Source organism: Strix aluco, chromosome 2 (assembly GCF_031877795.1).
Source record: "Strix aluco isolate bStrAlu1 chromosome 2, bStrAlu1.hap1, whole genome shotgun sequence".
Taxonomy (NCBI): Eukaryota; Metazoa; Chordata; class Aves; order Strigiformes; family Strigidae; genus Strix; species Strix aluco.
Window position 1 is genome coordinate 58988709 of NC_133932.1, and position 23553 is coordinate 59012261.

The 23553-nt window shown below is 36.3% G+C and overlaps 1 protein-coding gene across 4 annotated transcripts in view; it reads left to right on the forward strand.

The window, feature by feature from the left end:
* The window catches only part of NLGN4X (neuroligin 4 X-linked), a 203172-nt gene that overhangs the window by 173820 nt on the left and 5799 nt on the right, over positions 1–23553 (forward strand). For all 4 annotated transcript variants that reach the window (XM_074814896.1, XM_074814898.1, XM_074814900.1 and 1 more), the window contains 2 exons: positions 13406–13591; positions 15430–16219. In XM_074814896.1, coding sequence (XP_074670997.1) covers positions 13406–13591; positions 15430–16219 — 976 coding nt within the window. The remainder of the gene's footprint in view (positions 1–13405; positions 13592–15429; positions 16220–23553) is intronic.

Here is a 23553-nt window from a genome sequence, read left to right on the forward strand (position 1 = left end):
CTCAGAATGACCATTTGTTAAGATTAAATAATGCAACATTCCTGCTCATTTTTAACAATTCACTATTAACTTAAAAATATGTACTCACGGTCTAATGATTTAAAAAACCACCACACTCCACATCATGAAAAGTTCAACTCTTATGTGAGCCTAAACATAGCATTATTTATGATGCAAAATAAACATTTATGAACTTTATTTCACTAACTAGTAGAAATTTTTGAAAATTAAAATCACAGTGGAAGGTAGGGAAACACTACAAGAGTTTTATTTCTGCAAAGTCAATTTAGCTTTTCTGTCAGTAACATATATGCTTGTTTTCTGTGTTTGTCAACAATGAGCATTTTGCTTCACCAGTGTTCAAAGTATGTTCTGAAGGCAATGTCTAGAATTGATCCATAACCAATAGATGGCTCCTGCACAGGGCGCTGATGAAGGTCCAGGCTTCAAGCCAGCCAAATATTACCAACACAAAATCTCTTTCCTGAAAGGAGAAGGGTCAGCTTGGATGTTTTTTTCATCATAATTAACTTGCACTGATGCAGTAGCTTGTGGCTTTCAAATGCTGCTGAGTGAATAATAGCTGGTGCATCGGGCCAGGTACAGTTGTTGTATTCCAGTTCTGTGCTTGTAAGCATGCTCTTCTGTGACCATAAGAAAGGAAGCAGCAGCAGACACAAATAACTGAAGTTTGTGGATATACAACGTTTGTGACCACTGTCTTTCTCTCCATTTAATGATTAGAAAGAACTTACTCTTTAAGTTTTTAATATTTGTTATTATTATAGATGGCAATACAGTTATTCTCACTTAAAGCCCTAAACTCTGAAACAAAGCATTATGAAAAAAAAAATTCTAACTGGAAAATGAGGAGTTTGTTCTTTTCATTGCTTAGTTGCATAGTTATTTCCATTCTAACTAAAAAAGGATAACTTTAATTTTAATAGGCTTTTAATTCTGAAGCTAGTATTCTGTATTCCAGATGTATGATATTTTGCTCTGGTTTAATATTTCTAACCAAAAAAAAAAAAAAGAAAAAATCACAGTTCATTTTCAGTTTTATAGTCTAAGCTGTCTAAATGTTATTCATGGTTTGCTAGTTTAGGGGAGTGGAGTTTATACTTGAGAACAGGAAGCAACACAACCCAATGAGGTAACTCATTATGTCTGCCTCTTGCAACTGAGAATTGTGCTTAAGAGAATAATACAGTTGTCCATGGAGCAGAAGACAAGTGAGACCATTACTAATGATCACTTGTTAACTATCACCTTCTTCCAACTGTTCAGTCCTCATAAGAGGTCTGTCATTTGAAGTCACGTAGCCTTTTATAATAAATTAATGATGTCAGGCTACCTGGTAGGAAAATAGTTTTTATTAGATGCTGCATTCTCTTCCTTGCATTGTCCTACTTTTTGCATTTAAAAGTACTTAGGACCTCTGCAAGTAGTCCATTCAAACTAAACAAATTCAAATATTTTCTTTTTTTTTTTCCTTCTTTGTTTTTAATGTGTCTTGTGTGGTATATTTGTTGTTCAATATGTGTTACTCCTCTGCTTTCTAATATTTTGCTGCACTCATTCTTCCAATTATGCATGCATTCTTAAGCTTGAAATGAGACACACAAGAAAAATGTGAACAGAGGCACAAAAATTCAGCTTCCTTTGAAGAACATACATTCTGGTTTGGGGATGAGATCATAACTGACCTTTGTTTTCCTGTTGATAGTGGGGCCACTCTCCTATCAGATCAGCTCACTGGAAGTCACAATTTGTGCCAGCTACTTGCATGTCACTGAGATATTTTTGAGGATTTTTGATCATTGAAGAATTTTCCCAGATCTTTTGTTCTGCACATTCCAAGAGGATGAATGGTGCTGATCTGTAAATGCCTAGGACAGTTTTAAGGGTGTTACAGACACAGCTGCAAGAGGCCATAATTAATCCCAAACTGGACTGACCATTGCCACATTTTTTTAATACTGCACAACTCTTTTACCACTGTAGAGCCAATGCAGAGAATGAACATTATCCTACTTCCACTTCATTGCCATCCATTGACTCCTTACACTCAGCTCATCTCCCTGCAAGAAGTTCTATGAGCTGGATGTTACCTGTAGGGTATCTGTTGCATCAGTATGCATCTGCCTTGACTTCACTGAATTCACAGAATCAAGCTCACTCTGCTATGTTTATTAGAGAACATAACAGTGCTATTTTATTTAGTTAGTTATTTAGTTGATTTGTATACAGAAACATATAATTCCAAGTGTCTTTCCATTGGAGGTAGTGGGTATGTATCTAATTATGTTTCAGGTCAAACAAGTTGAGGAAAAAGGATTGTAGGCAATGAGAATAATGCATTCTGATTGGCATGCTAATGGACTTTATTTAACGTGTACAAAACGCTAATTCTATGCAAAACCTCATTTTCTAATAATTTCATTCACTCAAGACAAAGTGATTAGTTTTGGTGCTGCTAGTTGCCACCCAGTTCTTACATAAGACAGCAAAGAGCAGTATTCTTACTGGAGAAGAGGTGGCTATGTCATAAGAAAATAAAACTGGAAGATACATGTCAGTTCTGGTGACTACTTCCTAAACTGCCAACAGGATTCACTGAAAGGCCACTTGGGGTGACTTTTAATTTGGTTGAATAATAAACTGAATATTTGGCTTAAGAGGACACGTGCCTCTTTTCAGAGGTAGTAGTATAATAACAGCCTATTGACTAGTAGAGAAATTTATGTTTCGGTGAGCTTCTTTGCACTGTAAACCCGTAAGTTTCCATTGAACTGTAATTTTATTTCTCTTAAAAATAGCATTATATAAAACCAGCAAAAACTGTTGGATAACTTTGTTTTAAATGCTAAACAAAAAATAACCAATTAAGTTCTTCATGTTGTGAGTCCTTATTTCTCATTTTCACAGTGACTTGTAAGCACTTGGGTTTTGACACCAGTATATTAATGCAGTAATATTGTCTGCTTGGTCACTTGGTGTTTTTCCTAGCAGGAGAAAATTACGCCTAATCTCCTATAACCCTTTTATTCAAAAGATTCCAATCTTGTGAAGCTGATAATTAAAGATAAAAATCCTCTTGCTGTTTTTACAGCTGGTTGCCATTTACGTAATGCAGGTTAACTTTCCCATCATTTGTAGGCAAATGTAATGTCTTTGCTTTTCTTTAAAATATGTAAGTTTTTTTCTGTGTCCTATTAGGTTTTCTCTATTATGGATGACCAGCTAAACATGTTGTGTCTTTAGCATAATATTGATTATTTAGTTGAAAAAAACAAAAGTGTATTAATCTACTCTTCCTAAGACTAGATTAATATACTTTTCATGTAGGTTTCATCTATACTTAATAATTAAAAAATTATTTCCAGCTTTTATAGACCTACAGCACACCTCTTCTTGATTAAATAGGCACCTCTAAAAAGGTGGAGATTGTGCCACAACTGTGGAATAATATACTGGGTCTCTCTGGGATGGAGTTAAATTTCCTCAGAGCAACCCATATGGTGCTATATGTTGGGTTTATGGCTAAAACAGTGTTGATAGCACATCAGTGTTTTGGTTATTGCTGAAGAGTGCTTGCTCAGGGCCAAGGCTTTTTATTTTTCCCACTCTACCCCAGAGCTGGTAGGCTGGAGGTGAACAAGAGTTTGAGAGGGTGAACAAGAGTCAGGACAGCTGACCCGAATTGTCCAAGGGGATATCCCAACCATATAGCATCATGCTCAGAGGACGTAACAGAGGAAGAAGTTGGAGTAGGTTTGGCTTCCAAATAGCTGTTGTTCAAAGACTGTCTAGGCATTGGTCTGCCTGTGGGAGGTGGAAGTGATGTCCTTTCAGTTGTTTTTTCTCTTTCTTTCTCCTATTACACTGTCTTTATCTCAATCCACAAGTTTTCTTGTGTTTGTTCTTCGAGTTTTCTCCTCTGTATTTCTGTTAGGCTGTGACTGCATTGCAGCTTTGTGGGTGTTTGGCTGCTGGCCCGGGCCAGCACACCACATTTCTCTTGTTAAATGCCTTTGGATTTGACTATCTAGATCAATGATTAGAGAATATTTTCAAAGCACAGGCTGAATACACCAGGTATTTGTCAGTCTCTCCTCCAACACACGTAACTTTTTTTACATTTTTTTTTTCTTGGCAATGACATTCTTAGAGCAATTGATTGATTTTTTCTTGTTTTGGTTTGGGTTTAATCAGACTGGTTCTAATTCACTCAACAACAATCTTTTTATTGGACCTGCTCTTTTATTGATTGCATTTTCTGTAATAGCGGGTTTAACTTGTGAATATTTGGATAAATAGTAAGAAGACAATAGATCAATGAATGTGTTCTGCAGTGTTTCATGCTGTAATCTTTATTTGCTGTTTTCTAAAAAAATACATTCATAACAATTGCCAAAAGCTTCTCAGTGACACTTCATATATCATGAATAATGATGATAGAATTGAATGTGGAGAATGTCTTCAATCTCTAATTCTTTAGATGACATTCACTGGCCGAACCTCATTGCACAATAGTTTCAGAGCATTTTACAATGAACAAGGCAAATTTAAAAGCAGTTAAGGTATCATGTATGAATTTCAATTGGATTCATTAAAACTATTTCATTGTAGAAATATCATAATGGCTTAACTGAAGGAAACTTGACCTTCCTAGTGCTCTAATAAATTTATGGACGCTAAGAAGCTCTTCACTGTTTAGAAATGTGTATAAAACCAGGTTTTAAATCTTGTTAAAATGCATCCTATTGCCTTTTCTCATTCTTTTCCTCCTAAGTCCTTATAAACATACACTATCCAGGATGTTTGCAAAAGGCTTTTATGTATTTAAGACGAGATATTCTCCTGAATTGTAAAGAATACACTTCAGATTTCAGTATTGAAGCAATATAGAAACAAATAATAATATTCGCACTTCACCCTCTCTCTGACCTATTCTTTCATAGTGAATGTGGTAATGATGTGCTCTTTCTAGACAAGCAGATTTAGGTTTTGTCTTCACAATAGAAATAATTTGGAAAAATACATCAAGGTAGAATCGTAAGACACTGTTTTCTTGCTTAAGCCTGGAGTTAGAAAACTGGATAAAAGGCATCACTATCCTTTACATTTTAACAGTCCCTTAACTCATATGAAAACTGTAAACTGAGTTGTGTTCGCTACATGTTTCTCTTCACTTATCATATCTTGAGTTAAAACTTAAGTGAGTGTATATCTGGAGCTGGATAGGGTAAATAGCCATAGCAGGCAGAAATTTCTTTCTGTGACCACTACTTTAGAATAGCAGGCCATACTACTGCTTGAGTTGCTGAATATTAAAAAATTTGCTTTGACAGTAGCACCTGCAAATTTCAAACCATTTTGCATCTGAAGGAAAAGCGTTGTTGTTTTGTTTTCAGGATTAAGAAGTATCTGTGTAAAATTATTTCTTCACAGAGCCATATATGGCCACTTCACAGTCCTCCCATTTGTCCTAGTCCGTAGATATTTGTCTGTGCAGCAGTGATGCTTACTCAGCTTTGCATGGGCCATTCATGCTGCAGGAAAAATTCAGCAATGTTTTTCTTTCTGCTAAACATGTGCTGAGGACACCATTGCTCTATCTTGCATCCCACCATCTTTGCAGTAAAGTTTGAATGGTACTGTTGAAGATACGCACAGAGTTAAAACAAAAAAGAATGTATAGTTATATTGATTCCAACCAAAACATCTAGCCAAGCATCCTATCTCCAAACTCCAGACATTGTTGGGGATGTTTGAGGATGGTTAGGGAAGGACAAACATTTGATAATTCCCTCTAATACCCCTCTATCCTCCAACTATTTATATCTCAGGGTCTTCCTGAACCAGCTGTGGTCTTTATGTACTCAGTAATCCCCAATGGATTTCACTTCACATTTGAACACTTTAACATTTGAGTTCAGTGGGTACACTTTTACAGTGGTAAATGTGATATGTACAGACAAAAGCTATTAGAAAATATGAAGACTCTGCTGTATGCTTGCCGTTTGCTCTTTGCTTTAAAAAGGCCCTACTCTGGCATTTCACAAATGAAAACGAAAAAGACATGATTATGCTTCGAAGCATAGTCTCATGTATCATTTATATTGCTTATGTCATATTTCTGATCAGATGATGCATAAATCAATCTTATTTGTGAGAATTTTGCCTGACAAACTGCAGCCATCTATACAGGTCTGGGAACCAGTCATGAAGAGGCATAAAGACAAAAAAAATGTGAAGCTAGGCAATACAGCAGAGGCTTAAAAAGGAGGAAATAAATAAATCAAAATGCACTAGCTTGTTGATTTTGTACAGATTTCCTGATGATTAATTTCTCACTATGATGTCTTGGCTATTCAATGTGTCTTATTAAATTTGGCATTAGTTTTTATGTAAAAGGGCTATGTCTCAAATATTAAACATTTTGTTTTTAAGAAAACCTGTGAAGGGCAGAAGAGGAAGCAAAAGTACTTCATTTGCAATGAAGAGTGTACCTCATGTCAAGATGCATTTTAAAAATTGATTGTAGTAGCTACTAAAATGTATGATAGAATGAGGTTTAATCTTTCATTATTTATATTTTTCCCACTTAAATGGAAAAAAAATCAAATATAACTGGGTAACTTTCTGCTTTGTGGTTTTATTTAAATCTTAAAGTGATTGCAATTTACCAGTATCAAACTGTATTTGTAACTTTTGATACTATTTTGAACCAGTAAGAAAATACTGGCTTTCACACACTAAATCAACCTTGTCTGTTTCCACTGGGAGATTTTATACTATCTCCTGCAGTATAAATTTAGGGAAAAAAAACCAAACTAGAATTACTAGAGTAATACAAAATATTCTTCCTTGAGAAAAGGAAAATTGTTTGTTTGTTACTATTAAAAAAAGTTACTGAAGTACCCCACATGCAAAAAATCACAACAGGGGAATCTTTTGCATTTGCAGTTTTCCTATCTTCCCTTTAAGTTTCTAATGAATTGTAATCTATTACAGCCTGGTGTGGACTACAGAGAACAATGTTTGCACCCATGTGACTATGCATATCAAATGGCGAATTTTAAGATTATAATTAAATGAGCATACAGCAGCTAATATTTAAACTGAGAAAGTAAAAGAAATAAAGTAAATATTTTTTTTAAATATAATGTAGTACAAGTGGGTTTGATTGCTGTTAGAACTGTTCCACTCTTCATGTAGAGCAGGAAACTTCCTTCCTTCACACAGGCCTCTGTTATACAAGCTTTCCTTTACACCTGGTGTTGATATAGGAATTCAGATGTCATTGCTAATCAATGTGGAAGGGATAAGAAAGCAAGCAGTGGAAAAATATCTGAAGGCAGAAGCATAGCTCAGTGTCTCATCTCCTGCTTCCACTGTGAAAGAAAGAAAGGAAGGAAGGAAGAAAGAGAAAGAAAGGAAGGAAGGAAAAGAAAGAAAGAAAAGGCACAAAGCAATGGAGGAACACTCACAGTTGAAATTTAGGCTTTAAGCCAGTGATCAAATTGATTTGATATGGATTAGATCTAGGGGCCAAAATTTGAAGATAAAGAATGGACTTTTCCTGCAGTGATGTAATGCTGGGTATTATTGTGTGTGAAATGGCAAGAAAAAGTTGTCACAGTATTTTATTTTTTGAATAATTTAAAAAGACTGAGAAATCAGTACATAGGAATAAAATAAATGCAAATTGCAACAAGATTGCAGTTATCTTGGTGTATTTGTCTCCAAGGCTGAAGCCATAGTTCTCAGGTCATACTTTACTGTATTTAATATAATGGTGTTGTGGGTTATTTTTCTTTAGTTTTATTTTTTCCTAAGTGTATTTTAATTATTTTTCTGTTGTTTTTAAAGTGAATTTAGTATTCGTGCCAATGGCTAGGTTAGTAATTCCTGAAAGACAAAGCCTCCCTTTTTCTGCACAGCTACTTCAGAGCTAAGAAAAGCAATGAAACATGTCCTCAAATGGAAACAAATTCCTCTTCACTTTCTACAGGTTAAATCCAGGAAAACTGGAGTTAAGTTAGGGGAGTCATTCGTATTTTCATCTCACAATAGCAGATAAAGCACAGTCTGCCCTTTTGCCAGTCTATCTGTCCTGAGCAACAGGAGCCATGAGGCTAGAGATGACTTTAACCTCTAGGTAGGGACTGATTTCACCTAAACTTGCCTAAAAGGTAGGTGTCAGGTCTAAGCTGGTCATCTACATTTGTCTAATTTCAATAGAGAAAGAAAGCTACTTTGATTGGAATTCAGCCAGTCCAAAGTTAGATGTCTAAAAAGCTGAAGCTACTTTTGGAGGGTTTTTTATCTGTCCACAGTAGTTGTCAGGTTAGTACAAAAAAATACTAGATTAGACACAAAGTTTTTAGGTGGCTAAAGTTAACAGTGATCCATACATCCTTCCATATCTCCTCTGATCAGGAGCTCTACATGACACAAAGATGTCAGTTAGGATTGATGTTACATACTCCTCAAACTATCTGTTCAGTGCCCATAAATCACCGCAAAACTTTCAGTCAGGAATACTTTTGTCTAAGTATTAGGATAGATTATATTCCAATATCATATATAGTATAAATGAAATGATTTATAGTTGTTAAGCAGCCTACTGAGTTATTCGCATATCTGGACAAGGTCCACAGCTGAAATGCAGCTGCACCTGAGCCTGCTCCTTGCAAATTGAACTTCTGTGGCTGGAAGAATATAATTTTGATCCTGAGTGTGTACACAATAGCATTTTAATTCAGATCAAGAGTGCATTTCCACAGAAAACCTCAGTATTATCACCATCTCCTTGCACATTGTTTCACATTGCAGGAGGTTCTATAAAGTACAGCCTGGACCATTCCAGGTGAACAGCAGCTGAAAGATGTGCTCCCCCTTATGCACAATGTCCACTAGTGGTTATGCAGTTGGCCCATGGGACCTGACAAGAGTTAGGCTATAATAAAAAACAGAGTGTGAAATGTGTATAGTGTGGATGTGAGGTCCAACTCTTACGTTCTAGACACACTCTTGCAGGTCTGCATGGCATGGTAATGTAGGGGTGGCCTCCAGCCACAGGAAGGCTGGAGCTGGGCAGAAGTAAACTGTCTGGGTAGATTTTATAGATATTGGCCCTTGCTATTTGTCACTGTGGGTCCCCACATAACTTTTTAGTAGCAGAGGGGAAATATCACCACTGGTTTGTTGGGGCTTAGTCTCTCAGGAAAATTTCTGTGGCAGAGTGGGAAAAACAACTATAAAGATAGACCTAGGGATTTCCTCTTGTGTAAGTGGGATCTAAAGGAGCTCTGTGTATAGCTTTGTGTCTTCAGTGCTTTATCAAAACAGTGCAAGTGACAGTATGTAGCTTATGAGTCCATTCATTTTTAAAGGCTGTGGAAAAGGAAAATTCCCAGTAATTACCATTTGTAGTCTTCTTCCTCCTTGACTGTAGCTAATCTTGTAGGCTAAAACAAAAGCATTAATCTAGAGTGCTTCCCTTAATAGAATCCGAGAAAAATAAAACTGTTACTTCAGAAACCTCAATTTAAAGAAGCATTACTTTTCCCTACATGAAAGAATGTAGAAAAATGAGATACAAGATTAATTACAAGTAATACCACAAAACAAATTAAGAATACTTTATGTTTCCTCTTATAAAATTATGAGGTTTTATTTATTTTTAAAGAATAAACTGTCATAGGAAAAAGCTACCAAATTCATGTGGTTTAAATCAAATCAGTATCAAAGCAGTTTATTAATTTACTAATGACATATAACTAAGAAGCAGTCAGTCAGCTATACTTTCAGGATCAGGATCAGCAGTACAAAAGATAAACTACAATACTAGACACTTAAGAAAGGTTAGTAAACAGTTGCAAATTTCTAAACACCCTTCTGTAACTAATCCCAAAGAGTTCTAATCACACACAAATGCACAGAGCTAGGTGTGCACCGAGCTGCCATTCCGAGGCTGCATGGGTCACCAGCAGCCCCATCAAGGTGGGAGTGGAAGTTCCCCCATTCTCCATGTGGGACATATGGCTGCTCCAGCATCGGGTGAGCTCCTGCCACTCCTGACCACACACTGACTACATGGTAGTCTACTACATGGAGAGCCCCTAGCTGTGTGCAGGCACCCCACAGGAGGGTGCTCTGTCCAGGCTGGAAGGAGTTTGTGATGTCTGTGGCTACTTCTCGCAATGTCAAACCATGTCTAGCTACTGCCCTCTTCCCACCTCCCTCTCTCTTCTTTTACAAATTTTCATGCTGCTTTTGCCCTTCTTTTCAAGCTGACTTTTGATTCAGAAGACTCTAATTCCCTGATTACTACTCAGTCCAGCTGGTGGTCATGTCCTGGTCACACCTGGGATGTACTCACATTCCCCTTCTTCAGCTTTTGTTGTCCATGTCATTTTGCAGTGGGAGAGCCATGTGGCCAACTTTCGAAATCATTATTTAAGGGAAGACAGGTTTGTGAAGTCAAGAACTGATTACTGTTAATGCCTTTCTGTATCATTATGTGGAAAAAAAAAAAAACCTCTTTGTTTTCCATATTCAACTATAGCCATTCCTTCCTCTATTGTATTAGGCTAGTGACAAAAACTTCCAGGTTCTATCAAAACACCAACCTAAGGATTTTCAGGTCACAGAGTGCCATTCAAATCACACCAACCTGTAAAATGGGAAATATTCTTAACTGCACTTAAAAGCATATACATAAAATGTATAAATTCCCATCTTAGAAAAAAAGCCGTATTCCTGTTTTTTTTAGGATTTTAGAGTGACACATGACAATACTGTTCTGAAATCTTCACAGTGGTCATGGAAAAAATTATAAAAATCTCTTAGTCTTGTGCATTTCTGGACAAATAGTTACTCCTAGCCTGAATTTCTTGAAATGGCTTTGAACAAATATTTTAATCTGGTATTCAGAGCATGAAAGAGAATATATCCTCATCAAGAAGAGACAGATTTATGAATTCAGTTTGTGTCATGTGGGGCTGACACTTTGCCATGATGATTAGTTTTTAAATTAAGAATATTTGTTCTTGCAATTAATGAGAATCAGCAGAGAACTGTGGAAGCAAAAAATCTTCATTTGTCTAACATCAGATATTCATTGACTGCAGTTTTACTCAGTCACCTTTTAATACATTTGGAAAGAATTCAAAATCAGAAAGATCAACCAGCTTTAGCTTGATGCTGCTAGAAAAGCTAAAACATGTTTAGGTTCTGAATATTAATTACCATGCTGCTTTAAAGGTTACAACAGTCACTTTCTCCCAGGGAGGTCATAGTTCTGATTGAATAAAGGCTTAATTGTAGAATATTATAGAATATTGCAGTGAGCTGCAGCAACAAAGCCAGCAAGTGGGTTATTCTTTCTTTGACAGTCCTAAAAAGATAATAAAGGCATGTGAAAAAGAGAAGAACACATCTGTTAAAAAAAATTGAGGCAATTATGGATTAATAGTTGTTTGGTTTTTCCCCATTGGTAGAGAAGAGAAAAAAGAGTATGTTACTGCTGTTCTAGCTACTGTGCTTACCGTTATTAGAGACTTTTTAATGAGAAAGTCGTATCAAATGTTATTTAGCAGTGAGGATATGATTCGTATTACTGCAACTGAAGCAACTCTTCTGTGAAAAATACAAGGACTCATCAGACACTTGCTGACATTAAATACTTATTCATAATTACTAATTAAATATGAAAAATATTCTTTTGGGTGCAAGGTAATACATTGCATTCAGTCATGCTTAACCTTGCATGAAGAAATTTATGCCACCATAACATAAGCCATATAGCATTCCATACTGAGAGCTTAGTCCTTATGTGATCTTGCTTTTAAACCTTGAGGCTGGATTTTGCATCTCATTGTAGGAATTTTACCATAGAAGACTTTATGGTGAAAGTCTGGCAGGTGTGAATGTCTGACAATGTAATTTCTTCTTTTCTTTTGCCTTTCCTTCTCTTCCACTTACTCCATACTGTGAATCTCTTCCACCTTGTGAATTTTCATTCTTCCTGTCACTGAAAAAATAACTACAGTCAGCGCAGAGATCTGTTCCCCTTTGCTGAAGCAGGTAAAATGTACTGCAAGGCCTTTTTTTTCCCTAGGGACCTCAGGCTTCCCCTGCGGCCCTTCCTAGGAACATGAAGGTCTTGTCACAGTAGGCTAAGGTGGCTCAAGATGATGGGCTCTCTCATCTCAAACTGCTCCAAGACTGCAGCTCTCCTGAGTCCTGGGGCCCTCTCCTGGCAAATTTGTCTGAACTGATAATTAGCTTGGAAACACCAGCCAAGTGATTTTCTTATTTTGTCTTGATAGGTAGCTGTCAGCAGTGCCTATATCAGTAATGTCCATCTGAAAACTTCCGTAATGCTGAAGGTATTTCTAATAGACTTCTGACTTCCAGTTGTCTGACAGGAACAGGTCTGTGGGAGTTAAAAAGAGGAGTGTGAATACATGGCTTGATGTGGTAATTTGGACATAGCACAAGGTCTTAACTGTGAATGATAGGCAGCACAGATAACTGCAATGTTTCACCTTAGCTGGCTTCAGAAAAACAAAATTAATCTCACTCCTAGTCTTTCAGTCATTTTGTTCTCAGTTGCAAGACAAGAAGCAAATGTGTCATGCTTTGTTTCTAAAATCTGATAACCACAGTACAGGAACAAAAAATATCAGTGCAGCTTTTCCTGCAGTTTCCAAGGAAAGAACAAAACCTGATTTGTTCACATAAAATCTCCCTACCAAAGGCTGAATTGCCGAGGATTTACCTGCTATCTTCCTAATAAATATCCTCTGTGAAATTGGAGTGTAACTTTTTCCTAGGCTTTTTCCTGTTCCTTTTACTATTTTCTTCATCCCTCTTCTTCTGTTTCTGAGTATGTCTATCCATATCACAAGTCCAATAATTTAAAGAGCTATCTAGTTCAGGAAAATTCTGGTCCATGGTAAGAAGCATGTAAACTAATGTGTTAGGGAGCCTTGTTCTCAGTGGAAGCCTGGGTATCTCACTACTTATTTGCACAAAAATGATTTCCTAAGTTTTTGTACCTTACTCAGATACAGTTATCAAATTTTTAAAATCTTCAGTCGGTATCATTGCATTGATACAGAATTATTTCAAAAAAGGAAATAATGATTTCTCACAAATGTGACCTCTGCACGATGGAAAAACAAACAAAAGCCAAAAAGCATACAGAATGAGTTCCACTGCCTGCACTGGAGACATTTAACTACAGCTGTGACCTTTAAAAAAAAAAAAAGAAGAAAAAAAAACAACCCAGAAGATGAAATGATGGGAAGATGTGTTGTGAATATGCGAATACCCTGTAGCTAACTTTGTATCTCATGAACTAAAATTATCTTTTTTTGCCTTATAGGTTTTTTAAGTACCGGGGACCAGGCTGCAAAAGGCAATTATGGATTGCTTGACCAAATCCAAGCTTTACGTTGGATTGAAGAAAATATTGGATCTTTTGGAGGAGACCCAAAAAGAGTTACTATTTTTGGATCTGGGGCAGGAGCTTCCTGTGTCAGCCTCCTGACACTCTCTCACTATTCAGAAGGTAACAGTCTTCTGAGCATAGCTCTTCTTTTTTTAAACATTATAGTGTAACAAAAATGGCCGTATCAGGTAGGCTGAATTAGAATTACATGAGGTTCTGGATTTGTATTAGTCAACATAAATATTTTTATATGAGAATATATGTTATTATAGCAGAAACTTCATGTGACAAATGCCATGAGCAATATACTTTTTCTAGCTTTATCAACAGTCTTCACTGGCTCTTCTGTCAAAGAATTTGCCCTAATTAAAATGTAAAAAGGTAGTGACCTTTTTCATTTTTTGCACACTCTTGTCTGTACTTACCAATGTGTATTTAGATACTTTCCTTAACTTAATAATAACATAAGTTAACCTTATTAAAAAATGTATTTAACTCCACACAAGTACTGTGTGATCCTGCACAGAGTTCTTAAGATTTTGGTAAGTGTTTGATCTGGGGGATTTCTACCCTTAACACCTCATGCCCCAAGAAATAAACCAACCCCAAGAATGTACAGCACCAGTACGGAACCATAAATAATCCTGCTGATAAGACCAAATCTACAAAGAATTTATAAAAGAAGATAAGACCAAAATATCTATTGTATTTATAAGTCCATGCTACTTCTATCACATTAAAACAGACAGAAGTCTAAGACAGAAGGCTAAATCCTAGCAAGAAGTTGTAGCAGGGTGACTGGTAAACACATCCTATTTGGAAATATATAGAATTATGCCTGATAATTCAGTCTGTTGATACAAATAGGGTGCAGTGAATAGCTGTTGAGTAAGCCATGCCAAAATGAAGCAGATGGAACCATGAAAAACTTAACTAATCACATCATCTAAATTCTGTACTGTGTGCAGTAGGTAATCATCACAAAGGTATACCAGCCACAGCCAGTGTTTCCCATAAAAGTTTTAAGGTCTTTAAAACGTTTTTGTAACTGTTGCTGTCTTTGACATTTCAAGGGTTTGACAGTAGAAACCATGTGCAGAAGAGGCCCAGGCATTTTAGTTTAAGTATAAAATAGGCCATTTTATTGATCATACCATGGAAAAATAGATGGGGTAGATTCACCAGGAAGCTCCAGTTGCTTTTCAGAGCTTTGACACAAAAGATTTCTTCAGACTGGATCTTTCATCTCTCTTTATATTGGTACATATATACTATGTACCATTGAACTATTGAATCTCATCTAATTCTGTTCTGAAAAATGTAAATATAGTTTAATTCAACGTATAAGCAATGCTAACACACAAACACACAAAAATAATAAGTAAAAAAATTTAAGTTGCTAAAGAAAAAATTATGTCAGAGTAGAAGACTCAAGCCTATTAATTTGATTCTAACAGAGCAGATTTTTTCAAATTATATGATGCATGGCTTCTGTGAAGGAAATTAGAGTGTGTAATTTTCATTTGACCTTTAAACTACTGAAGAGCGAATTTATGAGAGTCATTTACATGGTGAAGAGGGTACTATTGCTTGTAGCTGCCACTCCTTTAAAGAAATTTTTACAGAACTACCACTGTGCTAAAGCCAGGGACTTCCATTAAAGATGCAAGAAAACTACAGTACAATCATGAGTTTTGTTCTTGGAACAGTAACCTGAAACCTTCATGCTTTATGTGTGTGAGCATCAAGAACAAGAGATTTTAATTAGTAGCCTATTAGAGATACTATACAAAGAAAGCAGTGAGTAGAATATATGGAAATTGACTTGAAATTTAGGTATATGCATCCTTTAGTTATTGGATAATTGAAGCTTTCTTTGCTTAGTGAAAGCTCCTTTTATTTTTATTTATTTTTTTAATATATAATTGGATTTGCATTTAAACAATTTGCACCTGCAGGTTTGTTCCAAAAGGCAATCATACAGAGTGGAACAGCCCTGTCCAGCTGGGCAGTGAACTATCAGCCTGCCAAGTACACTCGGATATTGGCAGATAAAGTGGGCTGCGACATGCTGGATACCACTGATTTGGTTGAATGTCTTCGAAATAAGAATTACAAAGAACTCATTCAACAGACCATCACTCCAGCCACGTACCACATTGCCTTTGGGCCTGTGATAGATGGAGATGTGATTCCAGATGACCCTCAGATTCTCATGGAACAAGGGGAATTCCTTAACTATGATATAATGCTGGGCGTGAATCAAGGGGAAGGTTTAAAATTTGTGGATGGCATTGTAGACAATGAAGATGGTGTTTCCCCCAATGATTTTGACTTTTCCGTCTCCAATTTTGTGGACAATCTATATGGTTATCCAGAAGGAAAAGATACACTGCGAGAGACCATTAAATTCATGTACACTGACTGGGCAGACAAAGAAAACCCTGAAACAAGACGGAAGACCCTGGTTGCTCTTTTTACAGACCACCAGTGGGTTGCTCCGGCTGTTGCTACTGCTGACCTGCATGCCCAGTACGGATCTCCAACATATTTCTATGCATTTTATCACCATTGCCAAAGTGAAATGAAACCCAGCTGGGCTGATTCAGCTCATGGTGATGAAGTCCCTTATGTGTTTGGGATTCCTATGATTGGCCCCACAGAACTGTTCAACTGCAACTTTTCCAAGAATGATGTCATGCTCAGTGCAGTAGTTATGACATACTGGACTAACTTCGCCAAAACTGGGTAAGTTTGACCCCCAGCATTCCTTTTTGTTGATAGCATACTTCTAAAGTAGTCAGCATCCTAGTGCAGTGGCTTCAGACCTTGATCTTGCAGTGGCATTATAGAACTATTTGAGTAAGACAGAAGGTAACTGGGGCTTATTCATATTTAATAGATTTTTAATTAGCGTGTTCCCTCAAACTATTTTCTTTCAGTAGCTCACTGAGAATAATAGTGCACTGTATTTTTGATTCAAAAAATAGGGCAATTATGAAGACAAAGCATGTCTCAGAGAAAAGGCAGCTCACTAAGATACTGAAAAATCAGAGGCAAAATGTCTGCTACTTGAAGAAGGAACTGTCAGGCAGATAGCACTTATCTGCTACAAAAGAAAGGAAGTTCTTGTTTTTAGTGACCTTCACAGGGATGGGGACTCAGGGAGGAATTGGAACAGAAAGGCAGACACTGGAAAGATTTTTCCCTCTGAGGGCTATAATGGCAAAAATAAGTACTTGACTGGAATGAAGAAGAGACTCAGATATAAATTTTTCTTTGAGAAGGTTAACAAATGAATTCTGCTTACGAAACAAAGACATCAATGTTTTGCTGAAATAGAGTTGTAAGCATCAAGGAAAGAACCCTCAAAGCAGCTTAATCTGCGAGTACTATTAATAATTTCTGTCCTGTTCCTATAAGCTTTCCTTTAAAGAGTATTGTAGTGTTTTACTTGAGCGGCAAGGGCTTTTTTGTTAACCTTGAGTCTTCGGTACTGAATTAAAACAAAGATACTTGTGGCACAAAGGGGCTGTAAATCTTTCCAATGAATGTTTAATGGCAGGATTGGGCTCTGGAAGCTGCAGCTTTACTGCACTGCAGTGAATGTTATGCAGCTATGTAAGAAAAATTCAGAGATGCCTACTGTGAAACACTCAGAGGCTTCAGCAGCTCTTGCAGCCTTTAATGAATCCAAATGATGTTCAAGGAAGAGAGATATTTTGCAGTCTTAACAAAAACCTCAAGCATGAATTAAGTAAAAAACAATCAAATGCTCAGGTCAATTTACAAGGCAAAAAGAAAGCTTTCATTGCACTGCATTTTAGACAGACAGGTACTTTTGCATGCAGAACTCCCACAGTACTGCAACAATAGTGAACAAACTGTGGAATATTTAGATGTATTTGGCAACAAGAAGTCATCAGTATTGGGATGGGCAAACTTCAGGATGAAAGCTTGGTTTATGGACAGAGAATGCCACATGCTGGCTGCACTGCACACTCAGAAAGATGATTATACCATCAGTCTGTCTTTCTTTTTATAGATGTACTGTCACCTCTACATAGGGAACATCAGATTCTCACAAAGATACATCATTGGAATTATTATGGAGATCCAAGATCTCCACAGTCTCACTCTTATTTACGATTACTTTATGACTATTCCCTGAAGAATAAGAAGTCATACTTAAGCAATTTTTTTAAGGCTGACAGGAGCATCTCACTGTCCCAGCTGCCACCATTACTTGTAATTGCAAGCACTTTCCAGCTGTTGCTACTTGAAAGCTAATTTCAGCAGGCTATACATGCCATCACCCAGTTCTCTGGTTATGAACTCATTGTCATACTACACCTAAAGGCACAACAGGTGCTTTGGGAGAGCCGTCATTTCTGAAACTTCACCATTGCTGATGAGACAGGAATGGAGTATATCTTCTATTACAAACTTGTCCCTTTATAGACAATCTGAAAGATGTGTCATTAAAAATGACCTCTAGCTGGAAAATTTCAGTTTTCACAAGGAAAGGAAAAGAGCAACACAAGACACATTACCTTGCTGGCTTTTTTATGTGTTTATATGAACAATGATTAATTGTTCTGGATAGTACAAGAGAATACTTGGAGGAAAATAATATTTTAAGATTACATTTGCTCTGCACCTCTGATGCCTCCAATGGAAAATGAAAGGTTGCAGCCTAGAGCAACAGGGGACATATCTGGGGTAACCTTTCTTGCCTTTACTCTCCCACATGCAATTTGGAATCCATGTGCCTACTCAGGTCCTCCAGCTCTCAGAAAGGTTTATATGGTCTGAGACTACATTGCTAGGGACTTTATTTTGGTTTCTTTTCCACTTTCTTTTAATTGATTGTTTCGCATCCTTATTCTGATAGAACTTGGCTTGCTTTGTGTTTGTACCCATGGCAACACATATGAAAAATCTGTTAACCAAAAGATTTTATTATTCCACGTTTCCCGGTAGGTAAGCCTTGAACATTAAAACTGCAGATTTATTTATTTAATTTTAATGTCTCTGAGACTTTTCAGTCTTGATGTCTTTTCCACAGAGACTGCATCCAGGTACTTATTGTATAATTACAGCTCAGGTGGTGCATCGTTCTGATGGACCGTGCTGGGCTTTTAGCTGACATGCCACCCGCTGCTGAAAAACACACATTGTTTAATGGGCCTACTGCCAAGGCTTCGTTTGGAAGGCAGGTCAATCTTGTAAAATCACTAAGTGTCAAAGACACAGCACAAGGCACAGAGCTTTTATTGTGTTTTACTTGGAAGTCAGTTACTGAAGCTAGCAAACAGGAGGTGACAATTAAAGTATTTAATGGCAAATAGATCGTGCTTGAAATGAATACCTGGAAGCTGCATTTTTGCTAATCTATCTTCTACCTTGCTATGACTTTTTTTTTTTTTTTTCCTAACCAGTGGGTTTGGCCTTTTCAAAACTATGTTTCTAACATACCTTAGAAATAGTAAAGCAATTTATTACAGAGTAGGTGTGAGAAACTACATTCGGAATACAAAAATGACATGGAAATACAGCTTTTTATTCCACTATGCGCAAAATCATATGTGAAAGCTTCATTAAGACGTGCACTTAAAGCTTCAGTCTGCTGCCAGTAGTACTATCCTAACTGTAATGGTAATTTTATATGCTCAAATGTTCTGTTAGGGCCATGTTACATCCTTTGCAGATGCATCAGCAGGGGGATAGTGAATGACATGAGAGGATGTGTGCCAGTCCTTCACAGATACCCTGCCAGCTACACTCTTAGGAAGAAGGATTTGAAGTTTTATAGAGCAGATATGAAGCCATGCTCTCATTAGAGGCATCTATCAGGTTTCTAAAAATTAACCTCTTTTGAGGAGTTACAATACTCTATTTTTGCTCCCATTCATCCAGCTCAACCTAGGCTGGTAATGGGAAGGATAAAGGCCTAGAGGATGTATCCTTCTTTTCTTTGTAATTCAGATAAATACTCCTGAATTATTTTACTAACATTGATTCTGAAGCAAAAACCTAACTGAGTTATTAAGGATGTCTATGTTTTATATTCAGTTTGGCTTTCTAATGAAAGAGACAATTAAACTTACAATGACTAAAGTGTATTTTCAAATCAATTCTCTGTGAACTCCTTTATGAGGCTGTTGCATTTCTTTTTGATGTTTGTGTCTGAAGAAATAACTGTCTCCAATGGTCAATCTGTGTTAGTCAAACAAAACAACGTACTTACAGTTTGCTTTCCTTAGTAGTTATAATACCTGACTGGGAGCATGGCAACAGTGGGACCTGATGATAAGTGAGGAAAGGAGGTAAAGGAAACTATGCTTGTGTACCAGTGCTTGAGGCAGGAATGGCTGTACCGTTATTAATATTGTGACAACATGAAAAATCAGTGGAAGCATGAAGAAATGCCACAGCTTTTTCTTTTCTTTTTCCCCGTATGGAGAAAGGAGGACTGTTGAAAGAAAATAAATGATCAAGGGGCCTTTCAGTGTCTTGGTGACAGAATCACTATGTAACCGTTAAGACATTTTGCTCTCCAATTAAGTTAGAGAATGACACAAAAGAATAAAACACTTCAAGTGCATTAATGTAACAGTTCCATTGTCCTGACTGATAGTTAATGTGGTTACCAAAGTAGTTAAAAGATGAGTGGTATTTCAACATGTTATATGGAATTCAGGATAAGAGAAAACTTCTTAAGATTCCCCTTCATTCTTCCTGTGCCAATATCACCAAATATTAAATACTCAGTTCCGTCATTTGCCCTCCACCTCAGCTACTAATTCACCTTGTGGACAGGAATGTGTGTTGCTCTTCAGTCAGCATCCATTGCAGACACGTTTACTTTATATCACCTGAGAAAAAAATCAACGCTTTGAATGTATATTTGTAGCCCATGAGGTGTGAATTAAATGGCAATAAATGGCAACCTGTTAAATTGAGCAAAATCAGTGCAGACTGAAAATGGGGAAAAAAGTGGTAGGTGAAATCAGATGATTCTGCACATTAATAAAAAAATACCTTCAGTAAAAAGAGAAAGGCCATCATATGGTCTTCTATCATATGGAAGACAAGTTCAGGCGTTTCATTTTTTGATGGAGAAGCTGTTTAAATTGAATTCTAAAGGTGATGAAAATAGAGAGAAAAATGAATAACAATAAATATCAGTTTTGTTCTAGCAATAGGATGTAGGAAAAAAAAAATCAACTAGTAGGATTGGGAAACAAGTTATCTAGTCCCTATGAGAGCAATTACTGGAAGAAGTACAGAACTGAAAAAAATTACTCAGATTATATTTTTATCACCATGATTGCAGCGGGTTTTTAAAGGAAGGTTTCCTAGCAGCCTTTTGTTCTGTAATTACACACTTGACCCTCAAGAATGTCCAGAAACACAAAGGTGATGTGAGAGGCTAAAAAATCAAAAGAAAATTTGAAGTTGAACAGATCAAAAGTTCTGTCAAACAGATGATTCAATAGGAGAAATTATTTTATTCCTAATACTGGAAAAAATATTCATAATTGGATAAACTGCCCAACTACCCAAGAAGAAGACTTAATATGTCATAAATTGTAACCTTATTTCATGAATTGTCTCCAGCGTATGTAGGAGGAGGGCCAAGGAAAGTAAAACTCCTGTTATTTATAGCCAGTGAATATTTTTGGTAAATTTTCATTAATCTGTAAAACCAAGATCCATGCATTATTGGATCCTCTATTTAGGACGTGACTTAGTTATTCCATTTTCTTGTGAAAAAAAAAAAATAGATACCCATCATCCAAATTCAGAGAGAATATTCAGGCCATCTATTCAGTTATTAAGTGGTCAACCCTAGAGTTGATGCCAGTGGTAGAGTTATGATACCCTCAGCAAAAAAAATGACTTGTCTGTAGGTCTGGCTGACTTTTTTTCTGTTCCTTGGTTCAATGGACAGATTCATGCCCACACACAGCCATGTAAACAAATCCTAAAATACAAGACTAGCCCTGTGTAATGTAATTTTCTCTCTTCTGTTTGGAGGAGGTGGCAGCATAATCGGCTATTTCTAATAGTTAAAAAGGAGAGATGGAGGTAGAGAATGGAAGAGAGGGAATGGAAACGGAGGTTGATATTTATTTGTTTTGCAGGCTGTTTGAAGGGGAAGGGAATACTAATTTTAAAAATATTTACTTGTTAAATCATCACCTGCTGTAATTTTTATAGGGCCATTTAAAAAAAAAAAGTGCATGTCAAGCTTGTCTCATTGAAATGAGTGTTCAGCTTCTTCATCTCTTGTACTGTGTATCAAGTGCAACTCATTTACATGAGCTAGCTTAATTTATATGTTTTCTGTAGGACCCTTCCCAGAGTCTTTTGTACTGTGAAACAGCAAGTGGGAAGAACACAAGATGAATTTTGTTCTGTAACTCTTGCAGGATTTTGAGTTTCTGACAAGAAAAATGCCTTGCATTTTGATAATCATCTTGCTGATTTTTAATTTGCTTTAGAATTTATGTGTTGAACCCCAAAGTACTGTAGTAGCAGATATATTGAATTGGGCCAATATCTTCTCCTCTGGATTTGCCACATCTTTCAGTCTGTTCTTTAAGCACAAAATAAATAATACTTTTATTTCCTTCTTGAATGCATGTTAGAATCCCTCAAAGTAGCAGCATACATCTGCTGCTGTGCCGCTTGGAAGTGAATATTATTCCTTTATCTTCAACTAGGATGAACAATTACTAAGCAATTGTCTTCTTGTTCAGAATTAACAGAATTTGCTAACTAGTGCTACATAAAATGAAAAATAAATAGATAGATAAATGAAATAGCCACAGTTCTGGAACCACTACTTTATATCTTACTGAGATGGGAATGATTTGATACAATACAATATTTAAAAAAAAAACAACCGAACCATGCCCAAAAATACCAAACACCTAAAACCACAAGCATAAGTAAACCAAAGCATGAGAAGTATATAGAAAAAGAATTCTCCCTTTCACTCAAAAAAAGTAAGATAAATTCTTTCAGGGAAACAGATGAATACAGGTATCATAATATTATTAAAATCAAATTACCAGTCTGATTTAAGAACTAAGGAATAGCTCTTTATGAGCAGCAAAGGAATGCTGAACTAGGCAATCATGTTCATGAGCTTTTGAAAATTGAAAAAGAATAAAACTAAGGCGCTTTAAAATCTGTAGCAGTGGATCCTGGTATTCCCATAACATACATAACGGTATATTGGAAGAAAAAGAAAATATTAGAATCATTTTTGCAGGAAATAAACTAATGCATATGAGAATGGAAAGGAGAATGGGAAGTTCTCAGAGTAATGCACAGAAAACGAATCATGTATTTTCAGTATAATATATCAAAAAGTCCCAGAAAATATTTTTTGTTGCAAAAGCAATTCAAACTCATGCACAACAGAATATTAAACTTGGTATTAGTAATTTTAAATTTCTGTATTTTTTCATGCTAAGAGGAAGTCACGTTTACATAAATTTTACTAAAATTGTAAGAATACATAGACATTAACCACATTTAAATGTTTTTTGTGACATTGGTTTGTCTTTATTCTGAACCTGTGAGAAGAAAAGAAAAAAAAGATGAGAAAAACATGATTTCAACTAAATTATTGCCTTACCAATTTTGAAATTATCTCTGAATAGTGTACTACTCTTATCTCTACTACTACTTAGCTACTATAAAACTTGTTCACCTCAGCTAATATATTTCTCATCCCCACAAACTGGGACAGGATTAAGGCTCACTGTCCTATGGCCATTAAACATAGTTATTTAGTAGCAATGAGAACACAGAACTTTCAAATAGTAATCTGTTAATGCAAAGGATGGAAAGATTTGCGACACACAAATACTTCAAAGGCTTTTCCCTAAAGTAGGTAGTTGAACAAAGAGGAACTAATAGATCAGTAAAGGAACACAAAGAGAAATGGTTCCTAGTTACATGTATTAGCCCTGCTATTTCTTGTTTTGAGGTTTTTTTATGAAATATACACAGCCAGTATAAATTCTTATGGTCACATGGACTTCTAACATTGTCATAGGGAT